Source organism: Brassica napus, chromosome C8 (assembly GCF_020379485.1).
Source record: "Brassica napus cultivar Da-Ae chromosome C8, Da-Ae, whole genome shotgun sequence".
NCBI classification, from domain to species: domain Eukaryota; kingdom Viridiplantae; phylum Streptophyta; class Magnoliopsida; order Brassicales; family Brassicaceae; genus Brassica; species Brassica napus.
In genome coordinates this window covers 37,601,262-37,627,832 of record NC_063451.1, presented here as the reverse complement: position 1 = coordinate 37,627,832, position 26,571 = coordinate 37,601,262, and the positions used below count along the sequence as shown (strand labels likewise).

The 26,571-nt window shown below is 36.2% G+C and overlaps 8 protein-coding genes across 11 annotated transcripts; 5 read left to right on the top strand and 3 right to left on the bottom strand.

Annotated features, from left to right (window-relative positions):
• Positions 1–26: 26 nt before the first annotated feature.
• LOC106396972 (protein ALP1-like) lies at positions 27–2,030 on the bottom strand. Its single transcript, XM_013837489.3, has 2 exons — positions 1,702–2,030; positions 27–1,218 (listed from the first exon to the last, which is right to left on the bottom strand). The coding sequence occupies exons 1-2, from the start codon at positions 1,865–1,867 to the stop codon at positions 179–181; spliced, it is 1,206 nt and encodes a 401-aa protein (XP_013692943.2). The 5' UTR covers positions 1,868–2,030; the 3' UTR covers positions 27–178.
• Positions 2,031–2,456: 426 nt separating this feature from the next.
• On the bottom strand, positions 2,457–5,146 carry LOC106396198 (phragmoplastin interacting protein 1-like). The gene is made up of 4 exons (XM_013836532.3): positions 4,591–5,146; positions 4,330–4,510; positions 4,112–4,158; positions 2,457–4,039 (listed from the first exon to the last, which is right to left on the bottom strand). The coding sequence occupies exons 1-4, from the start codon at positions 5,070–5,072 to the stop codon at positions 2,779–2,781; spliced, it is 1,971 nt and encodes a 656-aa protein (XP_013691986.2). The 5' UTR covers positions 5,073–5,146; the 3' UTR covers positions 2,457–2,778.
• Positions 5,147–5,156: 10 nt separating this feature from the next.
• Positions 5,157–7,056, top strand: LOC106396201 (psbP-like protein 1, chloroplastic). Of its 4 annotated transcripts, none has more exons than XM_048764656.1 (4): positions 5,157–5,472; positions 5,569–5,650; positions 5,746–5,829; positions 6,003–7,056. In XM_048764656.1, exons 1-4 carry the CDS (start codon positions 5,416–5,418, stop codon positions 6,005–6,007), a joined length of 228 nt encoding a protein of 75 aa, XP_048620613.1. In that variant the 5' UTR covers positions 5,157–5,415; the 3' UTR covers positions 6,008–7,056. The 4 variants fall into 4 exon arrangements, 2 of the variants coding, with proteins under 2 accessions (XP_048620613.1, XP_048620612.1); XM_048764655.1 differs by having other exon boundaries at positions 5,172–5,472; positions 5,920–6,146; XR_007327124.1 differs by having other exon boundaries at positions 5,237–5,472; positions 5,929–7,056.
• A 550-nt stretch (positions 7,057–7,606) lies between these two features.
• Positions 7,607–8,966, bottom strand: LOC106396200 (60S ribosomal protein L23a-2). Its single transcript, XM_013836536.3, has 4 exons — positions 8,883–8,966; positions 8,749–8,793; positions 7,941–8,304; positions 7,607–7,855 (listed from the first exon to the last, which is right to left on the bottom strand). The coding sequence occupies exons 2-4, from the start codon at positions 8,762–8,764 to the stop codon at positions 7,771–7,773; spliced, it is 465 nt and encodes a 154-aa protein (XP_013691990.1). The 5' UTR covers positions 8,765–8,793; positions 8,883–8,966; the 3' UTR covers positions 7,607–7,770.
• A 2,330-nt stretch (positions 8,967–11,296) lies between these two features.
• LOC125592003 lies at positions 11,297–12,586 on the top strand. The gene has a single exon (XM_048766969.1). The coding sequence runs from the start codon at positions 11,297–11,299 to the stop codon at positions 12,584–12,586; it is 1,290 nt and encodes a 429-aa protein (XP_048622926.1).
• Positions 12,587–14,206: 1,620 nt separating this feature from the next.
• On the top strand, positions 14,207–17,214 carry LOC125591137. The gene is made up of 2 exons (XM_048764654.1): positions 14,207–15,860; positions 16,198–17,214. Exons 1-2 carry the CDS (start codon positions 15,633–15,635, stop codon positions 16,651–16,653), a joined length of 684 nt encoding a protein of 227 aa, XP_048620611.1. The 5' UTR covers positions 14,207–15,632; the 3' UTR covers positions 16,654–17,214.
• Positions 17,215–17,410: 196 nt separating this feature from the next.
• On the top strand, positions 17,411–18,187 carry LOC106433983. The gene has a single exon (XM_013874826.1). It carries the CDS (start codon positions 17,411–17,413, stop codon positions 18,185–18,187), a length of 777 nt encoding a protein of 258 aa, XP_013730280.1.
• Positions 18,188–19,519: 1,332 nt separating this feature from the next.
• Positions 19,520–20,501, top strand: BNAC08G26110D. The gene has a single exon (XM_013874834.3). It carries the CDS (start codon positions 19,660–19,662, stop codon positions 20,308–20,310), a length of 651 nt encoding a protein of 216 aa, XP_013730288.1. The 5' UTR covers positions 19,520–19,659; the 3' UTR covers positions 20,311–20,501.
• The last annotated feature ends 6,070 nt before the right edge of the window (positions 20,502–26,571 follow it).

Below are 26,571 nucleotides of genomic sequence, written 5' to 3'. Positions count from 1 at the left end.
AGACAGGAACTAACCAATGCTGGTGATTTCATCGTCACTAAGGCTTGTGTATTAGGATGTGTCTGAAGTTCAGAAAATACACATTTTTTTATGAAAGGATGGATACTAATAAAATGTTGTATGCTAAACAGAAGCAAATGAAGCTTTTACACAAAGAAGACAAGAACATGGAGAGTAATCAAGCTGACGAATTTTCTCCCCACAATTGGTTAGAGAGTTCATCTCTCAAGACAGATGAAGCCTCATCGACAGTCTTGCAGCTTCGCTGCCTGTAATTGACGTCATGTTGGGGAGACAAGAGACGATCATCCAGAGTCTGATCATCCATATCTATAAGAATGTTGTGCAGCAAGCAACAGACAAATATAATCCTCGGTAACCGGTTTCTATCAGGCATCCACATGACTCCGTTTATGATCCTCCACTTATCTTTAAGCCTGGACAACGCCATCTGCGCGGGCTTTCTAGTCTCGGAGTGTCTTTTGTTGAACTCTGTTTGAGGAAGCGACATGGGTTTGCCTTGGTATGGAGTGAGAAGCCACGGAAGAAGAGGAAAGCCTGAGTCACCTACTATGTATTCTCTTAACTCTGTTCTCTCCGAGAGCTGGATCTTTCCCCCGTGGAGTCTCTTCCCTTTCTCAACGAGTTTGAAGAATCCTGAGTTCTTGAGGACGACGTCGTCGCTTAAACTCCCAGGCCAACCAGCGATCACGTCGAGGAATCTCATGTCAGGGTCCACTACAGCCTGCAACACCATGCTGAAGTTCTTCTCTCCGTCCAGCCAAACTTTGTTCGACAGTTCCACATTGGGAAGGTTCATCATGACATGCGTGATGTCGATTGCTCCACAGCAGTTTGGAAGGCCTGAGATCTTCTCGAACTTTGATTTGATATCGTCGAGTTTCGAAGGCCATGAGAGGTGGTGCAGGGCTCTCTCTTCCATGGACTCAACGAAGCGCCAAGTGATCTGCGAAACGGTTGACTGGTTCATCCCAAAGGACTCTCCAATGACGGAGAGAGACTCACCAGAGCCGAGCCTCCTAAGCGCTACAGCAACACGGTCGTTGAGAGTTAATGGGTTGCCGTTTGAGTCGCTGAAGTTTGCAGGCTTTGCTGTGAAGTCGTCTTTCACGAGAGAGCAAATGTAGTCAAATGTCTTTCTTGATACTTTGAAGACAGACTCGAATGTCTTTGGATCCGTAGACCCCGAGTACGGACCTAAAAGGTAAAGCAAAAAAAAAAAAAAGCATGATCGTCTCATAGTAACAAGGGTCAGCAAATTGTTCCTCTTCTAAACAACATCATCTATTTATTGAAATATAGTCAGCATATTGGTTACCATCTACCATCAGAGGCATTGAGTTAACAATGCCACCATTAGAGAATGAGAAGTAATATCTCCCAAAGTCTTAAAAGATTTCATAATCCAAAGCAGTAAGCATAGAGGGGGGGGTGGGGCAAGGTCAAAGCTGCTTGATTTGGAAGAATAAACTTTTAAACTCTCACATCTATAAATGGCTACAAGCAGCACTAAGAAGAAGCTTCAGCTTTTATAGCCTAAATGTAGTTATCCAATCGAAAGTTACAAAACTCAATTAAATTACATCGAAACCGACGAATTTAAAGAAAACGAAAAGCTACAATAATCCGTTAAGATTCGGGAGATATCAATGCAGAAGAAGAAACGAGATTTGGAAGTACCAGAAATACGGCGAGAGAATCCATCCCACCAATCCGACGGCTGAGATTCGTCGTCGTCGTCATCGTGAAGAGAATCAGTGGCGGCGGAAGCAGCGAGCAAGACGTTGGGATCAGCCTTCTTCTCGGCTGATCTCTTCCTCTTCTTTAACGCTTTGATAGGTCCCATTTAGATCTCCGATACTCTTTCAGTAGTTGATGGTAGAAGTCGTGGGAAGAGTCAAAATAAATAAAAAAAAGTTCAGTAAAGATTTGTGTGTTGTGCGCTCGTGTTTAAAACATGCAACAGAGAGAGAGAGAGAGAGAGAGAGAGAGAGAGAGAGAGAGAGAGATTCAAGGTACAAAGATGAGATATTATATTTTTTATATATCTAAGTAGGCGTGACCATTTGGTTTGATTTTTCTTTTGTTTGGTAAAATGAGTAGTAGATACGGAAGTTCAAAATTATATAAATATATGAAATCCAAATAACTATTTTTTTAATTCAAAATCCACCAAGCAAATCTTTTTTTTTTTTCTCTTAGCAATAGTCAAAATATGGAAAATCTATATTGATAGAATGTCGAAAGTATCTCTAGGTACAGGAAATAAAATCATAAGATGTATATATACGAAGGCGTTATTTGACGACACAGAGAAGTTAACACTTACCATTATGTTTGATTGGCTTTTTAATTGACAACTTCATCTTCTAATTTTTCCTATTTTGTAGTAACTTCTTGTTTCGAAGGATATATACTTTGATGATAAACACATATCATAAAACGGATCTCTCATTTAAAAATAAAAACCGTTTACCTATTATTTTTGTAAAACAGAAATATAGTGTGAAAAAGCTACACCATAAATTTATGAAAAAGTAAAATTTCATAATAAAACAATACACTATAAACTTTTTTTCTCTGCCGACACAAAAAAAAAAAAAATCTTATAAGAGATTCTAAAAGAGAACCAACAAAACTCCTCTCCTACCAAGTGGCCTGAGTTATTCCTTTCAAATGTCAAATTAAAAAAAAAAACAAGAACATTTCGTTACAATGTTTAAGCTGTCTCTGTAGGGCTTTTGGGTTCATCACCCTCTATTTTTGCTGCTTCTTAGGACATGCAGAAGAAAGATGACCCTTTAATCCACACTCGTGACATATTCTCCTTTTCATCTTACCAGCGCTAACCTTAGACGCTGAGCCTCCTTCATTAGTTCCAACAGTGACAGCAACCGATACCGGCTCAGCAGCATGTGTCACGTCCATGTAAGAACCGCCTCTGTTGTCAGTATCTCCTGATTCCTTTTGAATATTATAGCTTGTTACCTGAACCGGTCTTGCCTCAACAGCCTGGTGATCCGCCTTTGAGTTTGTGCGATCACTGTTTTGAAGCTTATTGGGACAAGCTGTAGAAAGATGACCCTTCTCTCCACACTCATAACATGACCTCCTTTTGATCTTACCAATGCTAACCTCAGATGGTAAGCTTCCACTAGTCGCTTCATTTGCAGCAGTGTATGTCTCATTCATGTAAGAACCACCACCACCACCATTGTTCTTTTGATGATAATCATAGCTAAACATAGCCGGTCTTGCGTTAACAGTCTCTTTATGAGCATCTTGAAGCTTCTTGGGACAGGCTGTAGAAAGATGACCCTTTTCTCCACACTCATAACAAGTCCTCCTTTTGACCTTACCAGTGCTAACCTCAGATGCTAAGCCTTCACTATAACCTTCATTTGTAGCAGTGTATGTCTCATCCATGTAAGAACCACCATAGCTCCTTTGAAGATCATAGCTTGGCATGGTCGGTGGTCTTGCGTTAACAGTCTCTTGAAGCTTCTTGGGACAGGCGGTAGAAAGATGACCCTTCTCTCCACACTCATAACAGCTCCTCCTTTTGATCTTACCGCTGCTCATCGTGTTTTCAAAGTAGTTCACGTCATCAGCAGCTGCATCAGTCTCTTCCATGTTTGTTTCACCAGGTGTAGGATTAGTACTATGATCCCCCACTGGTCTCTCTTTAAGAGCACAGCAAACCTTGACAGGTCTTCCACAGATAACCTGCTGATCCAGCTTAAGCGCCATGGCCACAGAGACGCTATCCTTGAAATCCACATGCGCGTACCCTTTGAAATCCCCTGTTTCTTTGTTTTTGCCCAACCGCACCGTGTTTATAACGCAGTCGGAGAAGAGCTTGCGTATTTCACGCTCTGTTGTGTCCCAGGCTAAGTTCCCAATGTACACCCTGTGATAACCCTCAACCATCTCTGGAACGAAGCCAGAAGATGTTCTTGTTCTTGGCACGGAAGGTGTGGTTTTCACGTATTGCTGGATTGTCAAGTATCGATCACCCCTAGTAACAAAGTTGAAAACGATTACTCAACTGTAAACAAGAAAGTCCTAAGCATTTTCAGATATTACTTACATTGCAGCTCTATCAAAAGCCAAAGCACGATTAGCTCCATCTTCAGTCTGTTAATAGAGAAAGATGTCAATACAGCTATAGTCTAGCTTAACCAATCTCTTGATGATTTCTCTGAAACTGAAATGAGCCTAAACCCCTAAACAAGGAGAACTATGTGGTCTTAAATGCAAAATCTTCAGCATATCAATGTCCTAAGAGAAACAGCAAAAAAAACTTACTTCGAAGGTGATGAAAGCAATGCCAGTGAATGCACCATCTTCAGGACGCATCTTGCAGTCAACTTTAGTGATGACACCACAGCTTCTGAAGTAGCTACGAATCTCATCCTCTGTGCTCTGATAAGGAATACCACCAACGTATATCTTCTTAGGAACAATCCCATCTTCTTCTTCTTCTTTACTGTAAATGAAGAAAACACAATCAAATTAACAGAACTGAAACATAAAAAAACATGACATCAGAGCTTTAAACAAACTCACCTCTCTGTCTCAACTTGAATCTCTTCTGTCTTAACCTTCTCTTCTACTTTGTCTTCATCGGCTTTCTTTGGAGTTTTGTTAGTCTTTCGTTTCTTCTTCTTCTTCTGCTTCTTCTTCTTCTTAGCCTTCTTCTTCTGGGACTCCTCCCCTTCCTTAACACCTTTCTCCCCTTCTCCTTCTTCACCTACTTTGTCTTCCACAGTATCGTCTCTCTTCCTCTTCTTTACAATCTTTTCATCAGTTTTCTCAGCGTCACCTTCCACTTCACTGGGTTCGTCTCCTCTCGTGGAAGTATCGAGCTTTCTTCGTATCTCTCTCTTTGACAATCTGGGTTTGTGGCTGGCTGAGTCAAGGAGGCTTTTCAGAGATTGAGATTGCAAGCTCGAGGATGATTCTGGGTTGGTTTCTGCTACGGAGACGGATAGAGATTTAACCAAATCTTGGCGAAGCTTCTGCTTGAGCTTCTTGTTCGAGAGCACCATCTTCAACAAGCTGAAAACGAAACCTTTCCAGAGAAGAGAGACCCAGCCATAAACCCTAGTTGATGGTTTTGATACGACCTACATATGGGCTTTATTGGGCCTTTAACAATACTGGGCCAAAAATTTCTATGGGGGTGTACTATTTAAGCACCTGCTTTTGTCTTTTATTAATGTGTCTTGTAATAATAACATTGTTAAAGAAAGGTCAAGGAAATTTCAAAGTGGATAAACTGAGGAAGAACAGAATCTGTTAGAGAGAATCTATATCTAGCGACCATCGTCTCTACCACATATACAAGAGGACAAACACACACAAGACTATCAATCTCCTGTCTTTGTCCGCATGTCGTCAATGGCTTCTCTGAAGCTTTCACCTTCTTCGCCAATCTCCATCCCTAAGGTTCTTCTACTTCAGAATTGCCAATCAACTGAATTGTCTATGTCTAACAATATGTGATTACAGTCTGTGAATTTTCTATGTCTATGTCTACCCCAGAGAAGCGGGTATGTTGTTAGGAGAGGAGTATCATTTATTGTTCGGTCTGAGCAATCTCCGTCTTCCTCCTCTGATCTTCAGGGTCTGTGTTTTCTTTACATTTCTTGTTTGCATTTTGAATGTAATTGACGAAAAGATAAACCGTTTACATAGTTCTTGTATTTTTGTTTGTTCAAGATAAATGTGATAGGAGGCGTCTGGTGGTAACATTAGGTGTTGTGGCTCCTTGGATCTCATTGCTTTGTAAAGCTCCAGTATCATGTCAGTTATCCTATCTTAGTTTCCGGATGACACATCATGCTAGCTAAAATTATTATATTTCTAAGAGGATTTGATGATAAAATGGATCAGTTGGTGCAGAAAGCAAAAAAGGATTCATGACTGTCTCTGACAATAAGGACGCTTATTCATTTCTCTATCCCTTTGGCTGGCAGGTTGAAAAAGCCAATTTTCTCTGAATGTATTCACTTATTATTACACAAACACCACACACAAAGCTTTTTAACTTGTCAAAGAGAAGAAAAAATCGGCAGACCAGACAACGTAGCACCAGCGTCAACAATGTAAACATTCCCAGAGACATACCTGGAAGAGTCATGAATCAGATACCTAACCAGCGAGGTAAGCCCCGGGTCCACACTCTGCTGCACCTTCAACGGAACAATCCTCTCCCTCACATTCTTCATCCACTCTTTCCTCATCAGACCTTCCGTGATCTCCGACTTAAACAGCCCCGGGGCTATCGAGTTCACTCTTATACCATACTCACCCAGCTCAACCGCCATCATCTTCGTCATAATATCAAGACCTCCTTTCGAACACGCGTACGCCAACCCGCCGGGTAGCTTCCCGCGCTGAAGCCCCGCGATGGAGGAAACGTTTATCACCGATCCTCCGCCGCGGCGTTTGGCGTCGCGCATCAGAACGCAGACGTGTTTTGATACTAGCCAAGGTCCGGTTAGGTTTGTTCTGAAGACTCTTTCCCATTCTTCTTCGGATAGGTCCAGACTCGACTTGACGCTGCCTCTGATGCCTGCGTTGTTGATCAAGACGTCGATGTTTCCGAAGATGTCCCAAGCTTGTTTGACTGCGTTTTGGATGGTGGATGAGTCTGAGGAGACGTCTAGCTCGAGAGGTGCGGCTTGTTTGGTTTTTGTTGGGGAGAATAAGGCGTTGATCTCGGAGCAGAGGGATTGGAGACGGTCAAGACGGCGAGCTGCTGCGATGATCTTGCAGCCGGATTTGGCTAGATCGAGGCAGATCTCTCTTCCTATGCCGGAAGAAGCTCCTGTTAGAAGAACCACTTTGTCTTTGAGCTCACACCATGGCTCTAGTTGCTTCATCACCTGCTTTTTGGATCAATAAAGACAGAAACATTTGAATGGTAATGGTGTTACAAAGATAAGAGATCTCATCAACGTTGTATCTTACAGTCTGATGATTGCTGCTCATAGTGTTTCTCAGTGTGAAGCTGTCTCTTTCTCTGAAGTCACCAGCTGCTTCGTCTAAGTACAAAAATAATTTAGGTTTTCTGAAGTTTAATATTATTAGTGTAAGAGATAGGACTCCCATTATAAGTGGTAAGGTAGTTGACAGATAGGATCATAAAGTGGTAAAATATTAAATCTCAAAACGTGCTATAACCAAAAAAAATTGATTAATCCCTTGAATCAAATTATTCAGAGTGTGCGCTCTACGTACTGTGAATTATTCAAGTATCAGATGCGGGCTCCACTGTGTATTATGCAACTATGCAAGTATAGAGTGTAGGCTCCATTGTGAGTTTGACACACACAAAAAAAAAAGCTCCACTGTGAGCCTGTTTTCTCAATTGTAAATTAAAATTGGTACGACTAAACCGGTATTAGAAAGCTGCAATAGAAATTGGAACAAAGATCATTCAGATATCAATTTTAACGCTATACAATATTGAGATTTAGTATATATGATAAAGAGAAAGTCTAATTAGATCTAGAGTTGGTTAAGCTGCTGGTACGAATTAACCCACTTTAACCGGGTATCAGAGAGGGGAAGCAGGTGATAAGAAAATTATAACGCACTAGTACCAAAACATATCTTGGAGTCCAACGATAAAGCACAGCAAAGAGACGTATCATTAATTTCTCTAACAAAACTCATAATAAAGAAACAGAAACAAGAAGTCTGTGTTTTAAACTCCAAAAGAACAATGGTATGATAAGATTAGATGATCCCGATTTTGTTAGCTACATCCAAAGCATCGTAATCAGGAGTCAATCTCACGTACGCCTTCTTCGTTCCATCAGGCCTGCAAACAAAAACCATTCACTCATTCATTCTACATATCTAGACTACAAGGAAGAGAAGGCTCAGAGTGAAGCTTTCAAGAATACCTAATGAGGGTGTTGACTTTCTTGGTCTGAATGTCATACATCTTCTTGACAGCATCCTTGATCTTCTTCTTGTCTGCACGGATGTCAACAATGAAGACCAAGGTGTTGTTGTCTTCGATCTTCTTCATTGCGGACTCGGTGGTGAGTGGGTACTTGAGGATTCCGTAGTGGTCCAACTTGTTCCTCGGAGTTGCACTGATGCGTGGGTACTTCGGGTCTCTAGCCTTCGTCAATGTCTTTGGCCTGTGGAACGTCACCTTTGTCCTGATCTTCTTCGCCTTCTTCTTGATGATTTGGCCTGACTTCACCGCTTTCGCAGCTTTCAAGGCCTTGGCCTTTGAGTCAGCCTTCTTAGTAACATCAACTGCAAAAAAAATGGAGAAAAAGAGAGTTGAAACAATTTAGAAATGTTCAAAGGCAGAATCTTTACATGTCTACAATTCAAATGCAAGTTATAAACGAAATATTTTCACAAAGACTCTTACTAGTTAAAAGGACATATTCAAGATTATCACTAGGCAGTAAACGCTCAACTTCGAGTTCAGCTGACATACGAGAGCTTTTGTCCCACAGTAAGTCAATGTACAGCCACTAACTATAAGATCAAAAGGTCGAGTACATAGAAAATAGCCACACTTTAGCTCATGATTGTAATGTTTTTGATGAGCTATTATTACCAAGTAAAATCTGAACAAAGTAATTGCAGGGAAGAGAAGAGATTGATAGACTGATTATAAGAAAAAGCTGATGATCACTATGGAATAAATATATTTCAGCAGCAGAGTATGTTTTCATGGAAAGGCCGTACCTTTAGCTGGAGCCATTGCTCAAAGTGAGATCCTTTCCACAAAATCTGTAAAACCCAAGATTAGTTAACCCCGGAAACGAAGATAGCCGATTCAAGTTGAGAACAAAAGGGAGATTGAGTGCAGAAGGACGAACCTGGAGCGGCGAAACGAAAACCCTAGTATCAGTTTTGAGGTTTTTATTTATTATTTATCTTATGGGAGTGCAAATGAAAAGACTAGAAGCCCTATATCGTTTCCTTATGGGCCTTGGTTAAGTTACTGGGCTTTCTTCTATTAGATGATTCCGAATTCAAACAAACAGTTCAAAAGTTGAAGAATGAGATACAGATAGGACGAAGAAGGTCACCAATAAAGCTATTAAGCAATCAAATGAAAAGAGATTAATTATAAATGTTCTTGCCTCATTTGTATGGTTCTCACATTTGTTTGATTAATTATAGATGCCTACGCCTACTGGTATCTTTTTGTTTGAGTTTTTATTGTTGGCCGGTTTGGCTCAGGTTGTAAGAATACTTTGATTACAAGTGTTAAAATAAAATAAAAGTGTTCAAATAAAAAAAAGCAATCAAATGAAAAGAAACATTCCACTTGAATTATAAATAATCAAATAAATATGAGAGGATATAGAAATCTTTAGCAAATCCTTATTATTTAGTATGACTAATTGTCATATTTATTATCAATCATATTATGTAACTCCATAAATTTTATTTAAAAAATAATATTTATAAACATTTGGTTAATGAAAGGTCTATTATATGGACTATTAAAAGAGCTATGGTGTTGAGCTAAGAATTATACTCAATGTTACAACTTAAAAACTTTTTTGAAGTAATAATTTACTACATTAAGATCCATGCCTTACGTAGAATGAACATTGTATATATAAATTATTTATACATTATATGCTATTTTTGATATCATGAAATAATGTATATATTAAATAATTAAAAGGTAGTAAATAATATGTTTATAATTAAATTGGTGAAGCACATAGATAAAAAAATAACTCTTATTTATTTACAATCATTTTTATTAATCCAAACAATCATTTTTCTATTTTATATGATATATAATTAAATTTAAATGATATGAACATAAATATATAATATATTTTAATATTGATATATATTAAATGATGTTTTCTACTCATATGGTTTTTTGTTCATTTGTAACTCTTTATAACAAAAAAACTTTAAATCAATGATAACAAAATATTCATTGTGAGATGTTTAATATTTTTACTAATTTATAATTTTTAAAAAATTAAATGAAAGTTTTAAAATTCAAACATATTAAGTTGTCAATATTTTTTCAAAGCTTTTATCAAAAAGTTGTTCAAAGCAAGTTTTGAAATTAAAATACTTATGTATTTTATATGGTATATAATTTAATTTGAATAATATTAAAATAAACAAATATATATATATATATATATATATATATAAAATCTTAATATTTACTAAATGAGACTTCCTATTTATATAATTTTGTAATCATTTGTATCTTGTCATAACAAAAATCTGAAAACATAGATCACAAAAAAAAATCAATGTGAAATTTTTAATAGTTTGGATAATTTATAGTCATTTTTAAAAATTCAAAATATAACATATACAGAAAATATAAAATTTTATTATATTTTAATGTGTTTATTATTTATTTATTACTCTAAAATAAAAAAAATGATAAATGATACATAAATTTTTATCAAACCTTTATTATTCAAAATTATTAATTTTCATATATATACATATAGCATATTAGGAAATTTTGTAATGTTTATTTTAAAAAATAATGAAGAATATTAATAATTAATTTAGGGTTAGTTTCATAAAAAACTTACTAATTGTCGTTTTGGGTTTATGTACACATATTAAGAAAATATTTAATTTTACATATTTCAAAAAAAAAACATCATTACTAATACATTTAACCATATTCCAATCAATAGAAAAATAGATTGGAAAATATTGTTAATAAATTTTGCGGTAGTGATATACGGATACCTAAATGTTGTAATGATTCTGAAATAATATATAAGGGATAAATGATAACAAGTAACAACAACAGTGGGACCCCTTAGTGTATAGAATAATAAAATTAATTAATGTCTACATCACTAACCTTGGCGTTCTCTTTTTCTCTTTGACTAGAAAGATTCTGATCTGAGGAGACATAGTTAAGATATTGAAGACCATTTTCCCTTTCCTTATCAAACAAACTAGTCCAGAAATGTCTCGTGTATTGCACAAACATAATCCCTATGATCCGTCGATTGCTCGGAAGTTTCCCATCCACCATCATCTTCTATACTCTGCCTCGGATGATCATGGTCAATGCGCTGGATGTTTTGAAGAAAAGGGACACTCTGCCAAATTCTACGAATGTCCTGAATGCGACATCTTCTTCCACAAGGAATGCATCGAGTCAGCGCCAGAGATCACCCACCCTTCTCATCCTTAACACTCTCTTTACCTTGACAAGCGTGAAAGTCTACCTGATACCAACCGTGATAGAAAATGTTGCTTGTGCGGTGAAGATCTTATGTTACTGGTGTATCGTTGCCTCATATGTGACTTCAAACTGGATCTTTCTTGTGCTAAGAACCCACCGTTGCTTGAGGTTGACCAGGATCAACATAAACTCCACCTCCTTAAGAAGAAAGTCTCCTTCACTTGTGATGCTTGCGAGTTAGAAGGTGATCGATCTCCTTATCTTTGCCTCCCTTGCAATTGCATGTTTCATGTCCGTTGTGTCAATCTCGGACATGGCTCACCACGCATATGTTCCATTCTCCCTGGAATTTGGTATTGTGGTTGTGGTTCGGTCCATTCAGATGTTGTTGAATGTGGAAAGATAAAAGAACTTGAAGAAAAATTGAACGACGGTGATGATGACGACGATGATGTTGTTATTGGGCCTGTTTGTACAGATGTCAATACAATAATACTCCATTTCACACATGACCATTATCTAAAATTTCACCAAGATGGTCGAGTTGATGATGTGAATGCAAGATGCAATATGTGCAAGTTATCTGTTGCTTCTACTCCCCATTACGCTTGCATAGTTTGTTCTTTCTTCCTTCATCAAAGATGCACTGAGCTCCCTCGGAGAAAGAGATCTATTCTTCATGACCATCATCAACTTTGTTTGGAAGGCAGTAACTCCACACCAGATTTGGAGTTTCATCAAAATTACTTTTGTTGCAATGCTTGTGGCCATTTTAATGATGGTATCAAGTATACATGTCATCCAGGTTTCAACTTGGATATAGGATGCGCTTCAATCACTTTGCCCTTCAAATCTGATATCCATCCACACACACTTACTTTTGTATCAACTAGCAAAAGAAAATGTGGCGTCTGCGAGTTATGGGCTTCCCCTGTTCTGTCTTGTGGTGAATGTGATTTCTTTTTGGGTTTTGATTGTGCTCAGTTACCTGTATTGGCAAGTCACAAGTACGACAAGCATGCTCTCCGCTTAACCGGGGATGTAACTCGTAGAGATGATTACTGGTGCGAGATTTGTGAGAAGAAAGTTGACGGGAATGCAATATTCTATACTTGTGATGACAGCTCTTGTTGCTCCACCTTTCACACTCATTGTGTAATTGGTGGTCTAAACTTGGATTTACATTTCTGCTTCATGTTGTTTGGCCGTCAGTATGTGGTGGATGACAACACTTTTGCTGCGCCAAGACATTGCTGCATATGTGGCTTAGGATGCAAAGGTCCCAAGGTTATAAAGATCAATCAGGTTGGCCATGCTGATAAGTACTTGTGTTCTTCTAGCTGTTTGATGAGAAACCGCTATCTTCTACAGAATGTGTAATCTATATATGTAAATCAAAATATATTATGGACAGTGGGATTATCATTCAAGTGATTCGTGTTAGTGTATTTCCACAAGTTAAAGTGTATTTAGTTTCTTTAAATATATCTTATCACACTGTAAGCTGCTCGTTCGTTCACTTGTCTAGTGATATAGCATTTGCGTGCACGAGCTAGTTCAACTCATTTACAATATCAACATGAACCCATATTATTTACATTTTAAAGTTACCTGAATCCATGAATAATTAACTGAAAACCTCCATAAAATGTGGAGACGAGAAAAAAAAAAGCAAACAAATCGCATTTACTGCACTTGTTGGCTAATAAACAAACTTTGCGATCATTTGTAGCAGCTGTATGACCGGTCATAGCAAAGACTCGGAGCATCTTTATTGCAGATTTCTTAGGTTGAAATTTTTAACGTAATATAAGATATGAGGACTGTTCGTTTCATTGACGCAAGTTCCTGCGGCTGTGGCGATTTTTTTCAAAATTCTTATTCGTTTGATTGATGCCGAGACCTGCGTCTAACAGCCGCGTCTGACGCCGAGACCTGCGTTTGACGCCGTAAAATCATGTGGTCGCGACGTAAGTTATGCGTCTGTTTAAGCTATTTACAATTATATCCTTAATCTAATTACTTATTTACCAAAAAACCTACATCTAATTGACGCAGCCGCAACTCTTTTTCTCCCATCGACGCAAAACTCTCTCCCATCTCTCTTGATCTCGATCTCTTTCTCCAGTCCATCTCTCCATATCTCCATCTCTCTCGATCTCGAGCCCTCTCTCCATCACCAGCCCTCTATCCATCTCAAGCTCTCTCTCCATCTCAAGCTCTCTCTCTCTATCTCTCTCTGTCACGAGCTCTCTCTCTGTGAGATGACTTGATGGTGCACAATGCGAGGATTCGAGCTCTGTATCCATCACACAAACCCATCTCAAGCTCTCTCTTGATCTCTGACACTAACCCATCTTCGAGTTTTCTCTCTCTCAATCTCCGACCTCGAGCTCTCTCTCTCTTTGAGGTAATTATCTCATCCTTTTGAAAACTTTGGATCAATTCGTTAAGATTTGGGTTAGTATTTGACTTGAGAGTTTCAAATTATTGCAGTTTCCCTGGAAAAGCTGTTTGAGTGTCAATCGGTGGCTCTGTTGCTCCTGCACAAGCTGAGGTGCATTTACCTGAAAGCTTGATTCTTTCTTTGCTCTGTCACGAGCTCTCTGTCACGAGCTCTCTGTCACGAGCTCTCTCTCTCTCGAGCTCAGGTGCTCTCTCCATCTCAGGCTCTCTCTCCATCACGAGCTCTCCGACACAAACTCATCTCAAGCTCTCTCTCTCTCCATCTCCAACACATCTCTCTGTTCTCCGACAAACCCATCTCGAGTTCTCTCGCTTTGAAGTAATAGTCACATTCTCTGTTGGATACTGATTGTGATGGTCGTGTCTGTTATAAAGCATTGATGGTATGTTGCATATTCTTCAAGTGTGAGATGAGTTGAGGTGCAATGCGAGGATTGTTCTGAGTGGTAAGTGTATTATTGGTGTTTTATCAATCTTGGTTTGCTCTGGTTTCTGTCTGTACTTCCGAGAGTTTGTCTCATTGCATGAAAAGAGCTTGTTTCATTACCACTGTAATATTGAGTGTTGCCTCTTATCATTAGTATAAGAACTAGTGATCAAACCTTTTGTTAGTGACAAATATCATTCTCATCTATGTCTTGTCGCTGTGTCTTAACATGTGCTTTTTAGTTAACATGTTTGGTCTAAGTGGTTGGATGATTGCTTGATATTGCAGTCATTCGTTACTCCTTCTTTGGGCTTAAGGAAGCTCTAGGCTTTGCACCTTCTTGGCACTTGTGGCTCAGGTATTCAATCCTTATGCAGTATTTTAATACAGCCTTGATCATTGATAAGTAAACAAACCTGATCTCATTTTTTTTTGTCTCTTTTGTTCAATATGTTCAGATACATTAGCTTTTTAGTGCAACTCTCTCTTCTTCATAGCATCTTGAAGCTCTCTCTTCTCCATAGCATCTCGAAGCTCTCTCTTCTCCATAGCATCTCGAATCTCTCTCGTCCAAACCCATCTCTTCCTTTTCTCGTTAAGGTATTGGCTTCATCTGTCTCTCTGTATTAAACTATGTATTAAGTTTGAACTGTTTAAAAATGATTCCTTGTGTCTGACTCAAAATGATTATTAAGGTTGCTGAGTATTGCTTTTAGAAGTTATGTTAAGGTTGCTGAGTATTTTTTTTTTCCAGCTGTGTCTGTGTTTCTCACTCTCCCATAAGGTTCCATCACCTCTCAGGAATAACAACTCCGGTATGCATATGTTGTTGCTTGTAGCTTGTTGCTTGTATGCGCAAGTACTCTGTTGTTGAGTCTTGATTTGTTATGTATGTGTGATGTGTGATGTTGCATGTGTGTGTTGTTACATTGCTTAGTATAGATCGTTAGTCTCCATTCAAGTGTCTTGGTGCTGAGAATTGAAGTTTGCAGGGTATTAGTGGGTCGTTGATTGATTAGTTCTATTTTGTGACTACATTAGTTGAGCATTTTCGCTTTCTTTACATTGGTTCTGTTCTGTGACTACACTGCAACACACTCTCGCTCTTTAGTTGTTAATATAGTGGTCTTAAGATATGAGTTAATTTTGCTTTATTTTATTTGGTTCTATAGCTTCTCTAATGGGTTTGTTGGTTACTGAATATCCGTGATTGCAGGTTCTCTCATCTCAAGCTGACACTCTCAAGTTCAGACCCTCCCAAGTTCAAGATGACAAAAGATGTAAGGCTCTAGACTAAGCATTGTCTTTAATTCTCTTGTTTTCATTTTTGATATATGAACTTGAGTGCTGTTGAACTTGAGTGATTGGTCTATAACTTGTTGGATATATGAACTTGAGTGTTGTTTTGTGTCTTGATCATTGTGTGAGGCTTAGAATTTTTATTTGATTTTCCTTTTCTTGGCTTTAGAACTGGCCTCCTAAGGAGACTAGATATTTTTCCAACTTTATGCCGAAGAGAGAAGAAAGAGAAATATGACCAGTACGTCTACGAATAAAGTAGAGAAGGAGAACATCATCGTGGCGTTTGAAGACATGTTTAAGAAAGGATATGATTCTTGGCAGACTTTCAAGAACAAATACGACACAAGTAGGAAGAAATACACCAAGTTTAGGAAGTTAACTAAGAATAGGACATGGATTGGGTTTGATAACTTGGGAAGGATCGATATGTCAGATGATTGGTGGAGTGAACGCGAAAAGGTTAGTTTTGCTTATCTCCTGTGTATTTTTCTATAGAATGCTTCATGTTTGCTTTGCTCACTTAGAAAATGATGACTAGTTAGTTAGTTAGTTTCTGTAACCCTTTTGTGATCTTGCTGGTAGAATTTTAGTTTGAATGATTCACTGAGTATTGTAGAGTGATATCATGTTGCTTGTTCCTGGTCGTTTATATGACACATAACAGGGGCGTGTCATATAATGAGTTTTGCTTTATGTCCTTTTAGAATTTGAGTGTGAATATTCACTAAGTATTGTAGAATGATTCATTGACGTTTGCGTTTTCAGTGATTAACTCTTTCTTTTTTTTTTAATATAGGAGTGTCCTGGGATTAGAAGATCCATATGGAAAGAGGAATTTAATATGAATCTGTTTGAAGAAGAGTTTCGTGCTGTAGTAGTAACTGGAGCAGAAGGATGGAGTGCTCAACATGGAGAAGCAAGCTTGAATTCTAGAGTGGGTGGAGATGAAGGTGATGAAGCCGATTCTCAGCCAGCAGCAGAAACAGAAACTCAAGCAGCAGCAGAGACAGAAACTCAGCCACAAGCTCATACACAAACCCAACAGAAGACTCATTCCGGAAGTTCAAGAGGAAAAAGAAAGCGTAAAGAGAAGGATATGGTTGTAGAAGCTTGTGACAAACGTACTGAAGCTCTTATGGTGAAGAATAGGATAGCGGAACGGATGTTGGAGCGTCAAGAAGCTTCTAGTGTTGAAAATGTGTTACAAATACTGTACATTGCCTGGAGTGAGAGAGTGGTCTCCACTATATGAAGCAGCAATAGAACATCTTATAGACAATGAAGGGAGCAGAAGGGCTTTTATAACAATGAAGACAAATGAAGCTAAGACTAAGTTTCTAGAGCTTAGGACCAAGATAAAACGTGACTATGAAGCTTAGGACTAGTATGAAACTTAGAACTGGTATGAAACTTTTGCTTTTGGTCTGATCTTTGTATGAAACTGCCTTTTGTTTTGTGTTAATAAAAAATCTGTTATATGAAACTGCCTTTTGTTTTGTAGTCTTGTGTTAATCTGCTGGTTTCTCCTCTATATAGCAAGTTATATTATCTGCTGGTTTAGTAGACTTGGTTTTGAATCTGGTAACAAGATGTTTACTTCTCTTATGTCTGTGGATTGCCAGGGTTTTGATACATATCACGTTCTGTGAAGTCTACTTCATCTTGTTCATTTAGCTATGACTCTTTTCTCAGCATCAGTGCAGTATGGATTCTGTTTGGACCTTATTTACTTGTCTTGCCTGTGAAGAGAGTTTTGTTTTGTCAACTGCTTTGTTCTGTAACAAGTAGAGTTTTCGTATACATTTATTGATGAATAAAAAATACTTTTTGTTGATGGGTTGATTGATAACTCCTCTTTATTACTGATTCTGATCTATGTTGTCGTATACATTTACATTTTCTCAATTAATGTTTAAGACGAAACTGACAGTTATGTTACATATTAGAAGATGGTTTTATGTAGTTGAACCATGTATTAACTTATGGTTTTATTCAATATGGTTTTGTAGATGCTTGAAAGATGGATATTAGAAGATGAGGATGGTGATTATGATGATGAGCTTGGTTTGTTTTATGTTCCTATCGCTGAGAGATTGAATCATAGAACAGATCGAGGAGCAGGATGGCGACATGTTCAACAACTTATGTATGAATCTGATCAGCAATGTTATGACATTCTTCGAATGAATCAAAGGACTTTTGAAGCTTTGTGCAAGATGCTAGCTGAGCGATATGGATTGAAAGAGACTCACCATGTCTACCTTGAAGAATCTGTGGCGATGTTTCTCGAGACTGTTGGTCAAGATAAGATGAAGCGGGATATTGCTGCAAGGTATCAAAGATCATTGGATACGGTCCAACGGAAGCTTGATGATGTTTTGAGTGCTATTCTGAAGTTTACGGAGGTTACATTAAGACCACAAGAAGGCGAGTTTGGAAGAGTGAGTCATGTTTTGAGGAATGATGATCGGTATTGGCCTCATTTCAGAGATTGTATTGGAGCACTCGATGGAACTCATGTGTCGGTTCGCCCTCCAAGTCAAAATACAGAAGTGTATAAAGGTAGAAAGCAAGATCCTGCAATGAATGTTCTTGCTATATGTAACTTCGACATGAAGTTCATATACGCATATCTCGGTGTACCTGGTAGAGCACATGATACGAAGGTCTTGACTCATTGTGGGAATGAGGCTTCTTTCCCACATCCTCCTCCTAGAAAGTATTATCTAGTTGACTCGGGATATTCGACTAGGACGGGGTATCTTGGTCCGCATCGGAGTATGTGATATCATCTTGGTCAGTTTGCTAGAGGAGGACCACCAGTTAGTGCACGAGAGTTGTTCAACCGAAAGCATTCAGGATTGCGATCAGTGATTGAGAGGACATTTGGAGTATGGAAAGCAAAATGGAGGATTTTGGATCGTAAGCATCCAAAGTATGGTCTGGTCAAGTGGATTAAGCTTGTGACAACGACGATGGCGCTACACAACTTCATACATGATTCACATCGGGAAGATCATGATTTTGTACAATGGCAAAGTGATGATGATGCAGAAGGAGAAGGAGAAGGAGAAGCAGAAGGAGCTGATGGTGATGAAGAAGAAGGAGAAGAAGGTGGTGATGATGATGATGATGATGATGATGATGATGATGATGATGATGATGATGATGATGATGGTGGTGGTGGTGGTGGTGGTGGACATATTGTATATGAGCCGACCGGTGATAGAGCGATGGAAGCGTTGCGTAAAAGCATCACATATGAATATGGTAGAGGTCGTTTACCGTATTAAATGTTTTAGTTAATGACTTTTTTTTTTGCTTATAACTTTGATTATCAGTTCTATGAGATATTTGGAATATTTGTTTTATTTATTTAAGACTTGATGTATTATTTAGTTTTTTTTATGATAAAAAAATGTTGTTAAATTTATTACTAATTAAATATAATATTTTGATGAATGTAAATATTACAATTTTACAAATTTAAATCTACATTTTATTTTTTTAAAATACAATTTTACAAATTTAAATCTACATTTTATTTATTTAAAATACAATTTTACAAATATAAATCTATATTTTATTTATTTAAAATACAATTTTACAAATTCATAAAATTCATAAAATTAAAATATGAAATAAATGAAAACTGCGTCTGCGGCAACCAAACGAACAGAACTAAATCTAGTTTTTGCGTTTGCGGCTGCGACTGCGGCAATGTCCTGCGTCTTCGAAACGAACAACAAGTTGCGTCTGCGGCTGCGGCTGCGGCTGAGTCTGCGGCTGCAAAATGAACAACAACCAAGAAACAGATGCAGCCGCAGCCGCAGGAACCTGCGTCAATGAAACGAACAGCCCTATGGTCTTTTTAGTTTTTAACTAAAAAACTAAAAAGACGTCTCTTATATCTCTTATTTAAGGAACGTCTCTTAAATTTTTTAGTTAAAAGCTAAGAGACCATATCTTATATTACGCTGAGAACTCTAACCTAAGATACCTGCAATAAACATGTTATTATAACAAAAACAATTGCAATTAAACTGCTCGGAACCTGTTACCTGTCTCATGATGTTGAAATAAAAAAGTTATACAAATCAAGAAACAATATAATTCAGAAAATTATAATGATAAAAAAGAGAGAGAGGCTCAATCAAAAGCACGAACCAAAGTTACACCGACTTCTTCTTCTAATCACAAACAAAAACCAAAGAGAGAAACAACAAGAAAGCAAGAAAGAAACAGAGCTTCAACAGGCATGGGAGAAAAAGAGAAGAAAAGCAAGAAGAAGAAAAATAAAGATAGCAAATCCTCGCCGGACATCTCCTTCAAACCCTCCTCCGACGTTAAAGGTCTGAAGTTCGGCGGCCAGATAATAGTCAAATCATTCACATTACGGCGAGCAAGAACACTCGAGCTCCTAAAACTCCTCTCCCTCCCTTCTCCCTCATCACCTCCGCTTCTTTCCACGGCGGCGTATATTCCGACAAACTTCACGATCTTAGCTCACCAAGCATGGCACACACTGACCCTCGGACTAGGAACAAGAAAGTCCAAAGTAGTGGTCTTCGTGTTCGAATCCGAGGCGATGAAGACGGCGGTCGCGGCGGCGGATGGAGGATTATGGCCGTCGGAGATTCCGCTCGGTGAAGTGAACAAGAAGATGATTAGAAAGTTAAAGAACTGGGAGATGGCGAGGTTCAAGTTCAGGAAAGGATGCTTAACGTTTTACGTCTACGCCGTGAGAAACGCCGGAAGTGAAGGTTTTGCGGCGGCGGAGGACTTAAAGGTAATTTTACAGGCGGTGGTGGCTTTGAAAGACTTCATGGATCACACGGCGATGCTAGTAATGCCCCACCAGAAAGCTATTAATTACAGTTCTTGCCCTCCTTTTGCCATGGCTCACTAGTATAATTGAACTGGCCCTCTTCTTTTTCATTATTTTTTACTTTTTTTTTAATTTTCAATATACAAAAAAATAGTTTTTATTATTATTATTTATTTTTGATTCCCTAATGAATTGTGATCAAGGATTGTTATTAATATGGTTTTTGGGTGGAAGATTGGTTTGAATAAGATCAAGACTGTTTGTGTTGGATTGTTTGAGATCGTGCATTACATATAACCAGAGCAGACCTTGAGCATGTTTGTCTCGATCGGCCTAAGTAGTTAATATGTATAGATGATAATGAACTTAAAATCGGAATATTATTTTCCAATTTGAATTAAAAGTGTAAAGTCACATTTTTATAAACACAGTTAAAATTATAAAATGACGTTATTTGTAAAACGGAGTGAGTATAACTTTGTGTAAATTATTTAGTTTTCAATTTGTGATTGTTCTAAGCCCTAAAATTGGATCGAAGCTAGATGTCTCTTTTGCCAACAACTTCTAATTCACGTAATCAAAAACAAAATAGTTTTCTTTTGTTAATTATATTTAATATATAATGAAAAAAAAAAATATATTTAATATATAATGATGACGATCCAAGAACGGGAAGAATTATATATGTGCAATGTCTTTGATTTCTATAATCAGGTTAAGAATACAAAGGATCTCGTAGATCTTGCCTTTTTGGTAGGCGGCGACAGTATGTGGCTAATTATCCAAAACAAGTGTCACTATTTGTTTATTCTAGTCGTGACCAGTCAAATATTGTTCTTGAATGAGATCAAAACTCATCACTGCATATACTATTGTTTATAGTTTTGACCAACAAATGTTAATGATTCTATATTAGCAATGTCAATATGACGCTATGTGAACAATGTAATGTAATCATTGTAGAGTATCATTGCCAGTGTGATTTTAGCCACTTTATAAATGCGTTTTGCTCATGTTTGACTGAAAACAAGAGATCGAGGGAGAAGCAACATTGAAAGTTTCTGTTGAACACTGGCTTAGTCAACGATGTGGACAAACCAACCGTTACTTTACTAACTAGAGCCATGCTTTAAAGTGTTATGCAATTTTGTCTTTGTTTAACCAACCGGTCAAGAGTTTTTTATTGATGGTTGTTTAAAGAGTTTGAAGGTTTAGCATGTACTAACAAAATAATGAAAAAGAAAGAGCGCAAGAGATATTTCGAACCACACATGAAACAATATGTCGATCGAAGATTGTGAACTGAGAGACGATTTTAGCTGAATGTGTCACTATGTAGTAGTAACTGATCAATAACCATAGCAAACAAAACATCATTTTTGTAATCATACCTTAGGAGAGTGATGCCTTAAGGTTTGTTAGCCTCATTTACAACCAACAAACAGTGATCCTCGATGACATTCGATTGCCATTGGCGAGGAAATACTAATCAAGTTGATCAATAAGAATATTTACGAATCCATACTCTAGAAAATTAGATATGTAATTTTGAATATAAAAATTCTGTTATGGCGAATGCGTGATTTCATTACACGGATTTGAAAACATAAATCTCAATTTTGAGAGTGGATTCTCTCAGTTATTGGTGTCATTCCTACCTACCAGTGTATTGGTGAGGAACCGGCCTGGAAAACATAATTATCTTGTTGATAAGATTATGTTCTAACGTTCATATTGCTTTATAGGTTGATGGACCATCTATTTCAAACATGATGATCATAAGAGAGCGTGTCCTAAGCATATATTACAAGAAGTTCCTCTTCATTTTATTCAAATAAAAGGATTTGAAAAAGGGAATGAATAAAGAAACCTTAAAATTAGAAGAATATCCAAAATTAAACATAAAGTACCTCAGAAACCATAACATTAAGTCTTTCCAAACAAATGCTACATAGACAAATCTCTTAAAGAGATGTCTCACTTAGTACTTACACGCATCATTGCTTGGGTTGTTCCCTACTATGACTCCGGTTCCACTGAAATTACATGACCCGTCAGTGCGACCGTTTCTCTGGAAATAAGCGTTCATCACGAAAGACGCTTGCGACCTCACACTGCTAGGGTTAAAGCACGAGACTAATGTCATTTAGCTTTTGATCCTTTCAACACGCTTGTTGTCAAATATACTACATGTTGTTTTTTTAGCTTTTATATTTTCTAAAATGAATTAAAAAGTGGTAGTGGCGTGGGATTGGAGAAAAGGAACGAAGACTGGATTGCCATGTGAATGTAAGTTTTAATCATATCTAATCTAGTTTTTTTTTCTTCCTTACATCATCTAATCTTTAGTTCATGCGTATAGCTGGAGAATAAAATATAAATTAGGCTGATATAAGGTTGTCTGTCATTATGTTTAACTATAATCTTGGGGGTGTCCCATTTGTTATTTTTGAGGTTAGGTTGCAAAGAAAAACTCTTACGGAGTTTCTCACCAAAATTCTAATGAATATATTATTTGTATATTTCTATCTTTTTGTTAAATCTCTTTATATATAAAAAAGAGTTATCTCTCTCCTAGTGATGCCATGTAGGCGGATAGGTCAGAAATTCGGATTTTGTGAACGTGACACGTGTCCCCTTCATTTTAAAAATTTAAAAATGCTAGCCTGTGTTTTTAGAATGGGCTTCCACGAAACTTTCTAATTTGTAGTGTACGGATAATGTTCTTTGGGCCGCTATATCCAAGCAAATGCTAGGCCTTTCTCTGAATTTGCGTGTGGGTCCGAAGCTTTGTCTGCACTCTCCAAATGTGTTTATTCTTATTCATGTCGGTTTTGTCAATGTTCTTCAGCTTCCAGCTGTTACAAATCGAATTAATTGAACATAATTAACCAAAACTTAACTCTTCATGCCCACTGCACCACGATTTTGCATTCACTGATTCTTATCATTCATTAAGACGGTCATTCTCACCTAGGATTCATCTCTTTAGCATCATCCTCACGGTTCCTATTATCCAGAGAAATTTTATTTTCAGAATAAGGGTTGCCTTATTACTCGCTAACACCACCCTTCTTTATATATGTCAAATCCGAACTCAAGAAATGGCATCTCTCAGCACTTCCCTAACGAGTATATCGTAATTCCTTCACCTCAAAATCGGAAGATACAGCAACTTTCCGATGAGCCACGGTGGGTAGTTAGCTGGTGAGGAGCATATCAAGACAAAGGAAGCAAAGAGGACGGGATGGCTGTGATAAATTTTGAAGGGTAGTGAAAGAGGCAAAACGGAGGTGGACCTGGACAGTGAAAAAGGGATTTAGGATTGAAGGAAGACAGACAAAGGCCACAAGCTTTAACAAACTTTTGAGATTTTAATAAATGGCAAGAAGAGAAGGTTAAAGAGGATCTAGATTTTGTGCAGAGAAGAAAAGGATAACGGTGAGGAGATATTACGAGATGTACGACGGCGAGCATAGAAAAACTGATCCCGTCGTTTTATGCGGCGGAGAAAGAAAAAGATTTTCAACCGCAAAAAAAAACAATGTTTAGTCTAGGTTTTTTTCTATTTAATAAAATATATGTTTAGTGGATTACTTTAATTACATATTGGGTTTATTATTTTTAGATAGACTTCAGGTAACTTGGGCCAAGAGAACATATTTAAATAGATCAAATATATAAAAACTTTAAAAAGATACAAATTTGGTTAAAAAACTATTAGATTCGACTATATAAAAGTTGGACGATAAATTTGAGGCTGGAGATAAGAAGACAAATATTTTTTACTATTTATCCCCTATTTTCTTTGATAAAATTTCTCCCACTTGGATATTTTATTTTTCTCTAAAATTTGTATTTGACATATATATATATTTGTTCCATCAAATCATCGAAACAACGAAAAATTGATATTTCACCATTTTAAATTTAGATTTTTCTATAATATATAAAATATACATATATACTATATCAATTTAAAGTTTATTTTTTATTATCAAGTCTACATATTAAATAGTAAAATGAATATGAATTCCTATAAAATTAAAACAGTATTTTCACAAGATTTGTTTTTAAAGATAATTAATTATACTAATATATAGATAAATTCGAAATAAATATAAAATGTTGTTTACCTTTTTGTCATTTAGATATCTAAAGATTGAAAGTAATATAAAAGTTCATTTGTAATTTAGATCAAAACTATTTATTTCATAAATAACAATAGTTTATATAGAAGGATATGGATGAACAAAAAGAATGCATGAAATATATGTATCTCCATAAGTGGCACACCAACAATCCAGAGCGGAAAAGTGTTGGAGAAAAATCAAACGTTCCTTACCCGATGTTTTTATCACAAGGAAGAAGTCTTGCGGTACTAACATGGTCTTCATAATGCCACCAAGAAGTTGGAAGTTTAATGATCTTGAAAGTAGATGCATTGATTGTTTCTCTTTCAAGCAAATGTAAACATTTTTAGAGGAAGTTTACCATGCATAACAACAGTCTATACTCATAGACACAATTCCTTTTTTTTCTCACTTCTCTGTTTCGGTGTTTGAAATTTTGATTAGTTATGCTTTGATAATCTCTTCGCATTCAGTGCTTCCATTGCTTCAATTTTTTTAATTTTTTAAATTATGAACACTATGATCCTATAAACAAATCAAATTAACCGGGATGAAAAATAAGATTATAAACAAACAAAAATAAAACTAACACAAAATATACATAACTCGATCAGTAACCGTCTGAAAATACGTGCTGTCATTTTAGTTATAAAAAAATAAAATAACAAATCTTATGGGTTAAAAGTTCTCTGGAACATATCAAATAAAATTTTATTCACACTCCAACAATAGTCATATTAACACTTCTTTACAACACAAGTAACTTTGGCCACGTTACATATCATGTGAAACTCTGGGTTAACTTCAATTACAGTTACTTATATTACATTACAATTTTACTATCTTACTCACCTCTTCAATATCATATTCAGCCTAAAATAAACCGTTAATGCAACTTCCTGCAGTCCAAGCCATTCATACAAATGATAACCATAAAAACCACAAACCCATTTTTTAGAGTTCAAAATATAACAAACTAAATTTAACCAATCAATTATGGATTCAGATTTATAAAAAAACATACAACCAGGAGACCAAACTTATATAATATGTTACACTCTGCAACCTTTTAATATAACAAATACCACAACCTCTTAATATAGACACAACCATCAAAATCAAACATAATAAATCTTAACATATATACTTCCTCTATTCCCAAACATTCTTAAAAACAATAAAAATTATTATACATTTTTCTTGAAAATGCTAATATAACATACGCAATGAAAATATACAATAATATAGTGTTATATATCATGCTTAAATGATATTCCGCGCGTAGTGCAGACCGATCCTAGTATTCTATATATCTATCTTTGCTTATTATTTCATACTAAAACAATTATTTCATATTTTTAATATCAATATATTTAAATATATGTAAACTGGAAACTGATAAATAGATAATATTATTTCATTATTTATTAAAATATAAGAAATAAAAATATAGAAACGTGCAAACAGTTTACTTAGTCTCATAAATCTATGTGTATTTTAGATTATTAAAAATACTAGATCTTCGTCCGCACATCCGTACTGATTTTTTCTTCTTATACTAAAATATTTTAGTTTATATAACAAAATTTATCACTAATTAATGTAAATTATAAGTATTATATAACTCTATAATGCATATATTTAAGTGGCTTATATTGTTAGCACTATCAATTTTTGTAAAAAAAATTATTTTGAGATCATTATTGTAAAAATACTATATTACATAATTTTTAATTTTATTTCTAAGTTTGAAATGTATATGGAAGTCAAATTAAACTGGACCTACATAATAGAGAAGAAATATTTTGAGATATTGTTAAAAATAACAAAAAATATATTTTTTTTAAACTATAATATATTGTACATGCAAAATAATTTTGTAGTAAAACTCTTATTTGAAAAATTGCTTGAAATACACAAAGTTGGATAAGATATTTTTATTTCATTTTACTTGAAATAGAAATAGATATTTCGTTCTAACAAAATCTTTTTAAGATCTTTACAAAAATTATTTCCAAAATTTAATTAATTTAAAATTTTACTATCATTAAAATATAATTAAAAATATTTTATAAGATTTTAATTTCTGGTTCATAAAACAAAAATAAATTTAATTTGAAATTCTAACGATATTTTATGATAGTTAAAATTTAAAATTATTTAATTTTCGGAAATAAAATTTAAAATGATACTGAAAAGATTTTCTTAG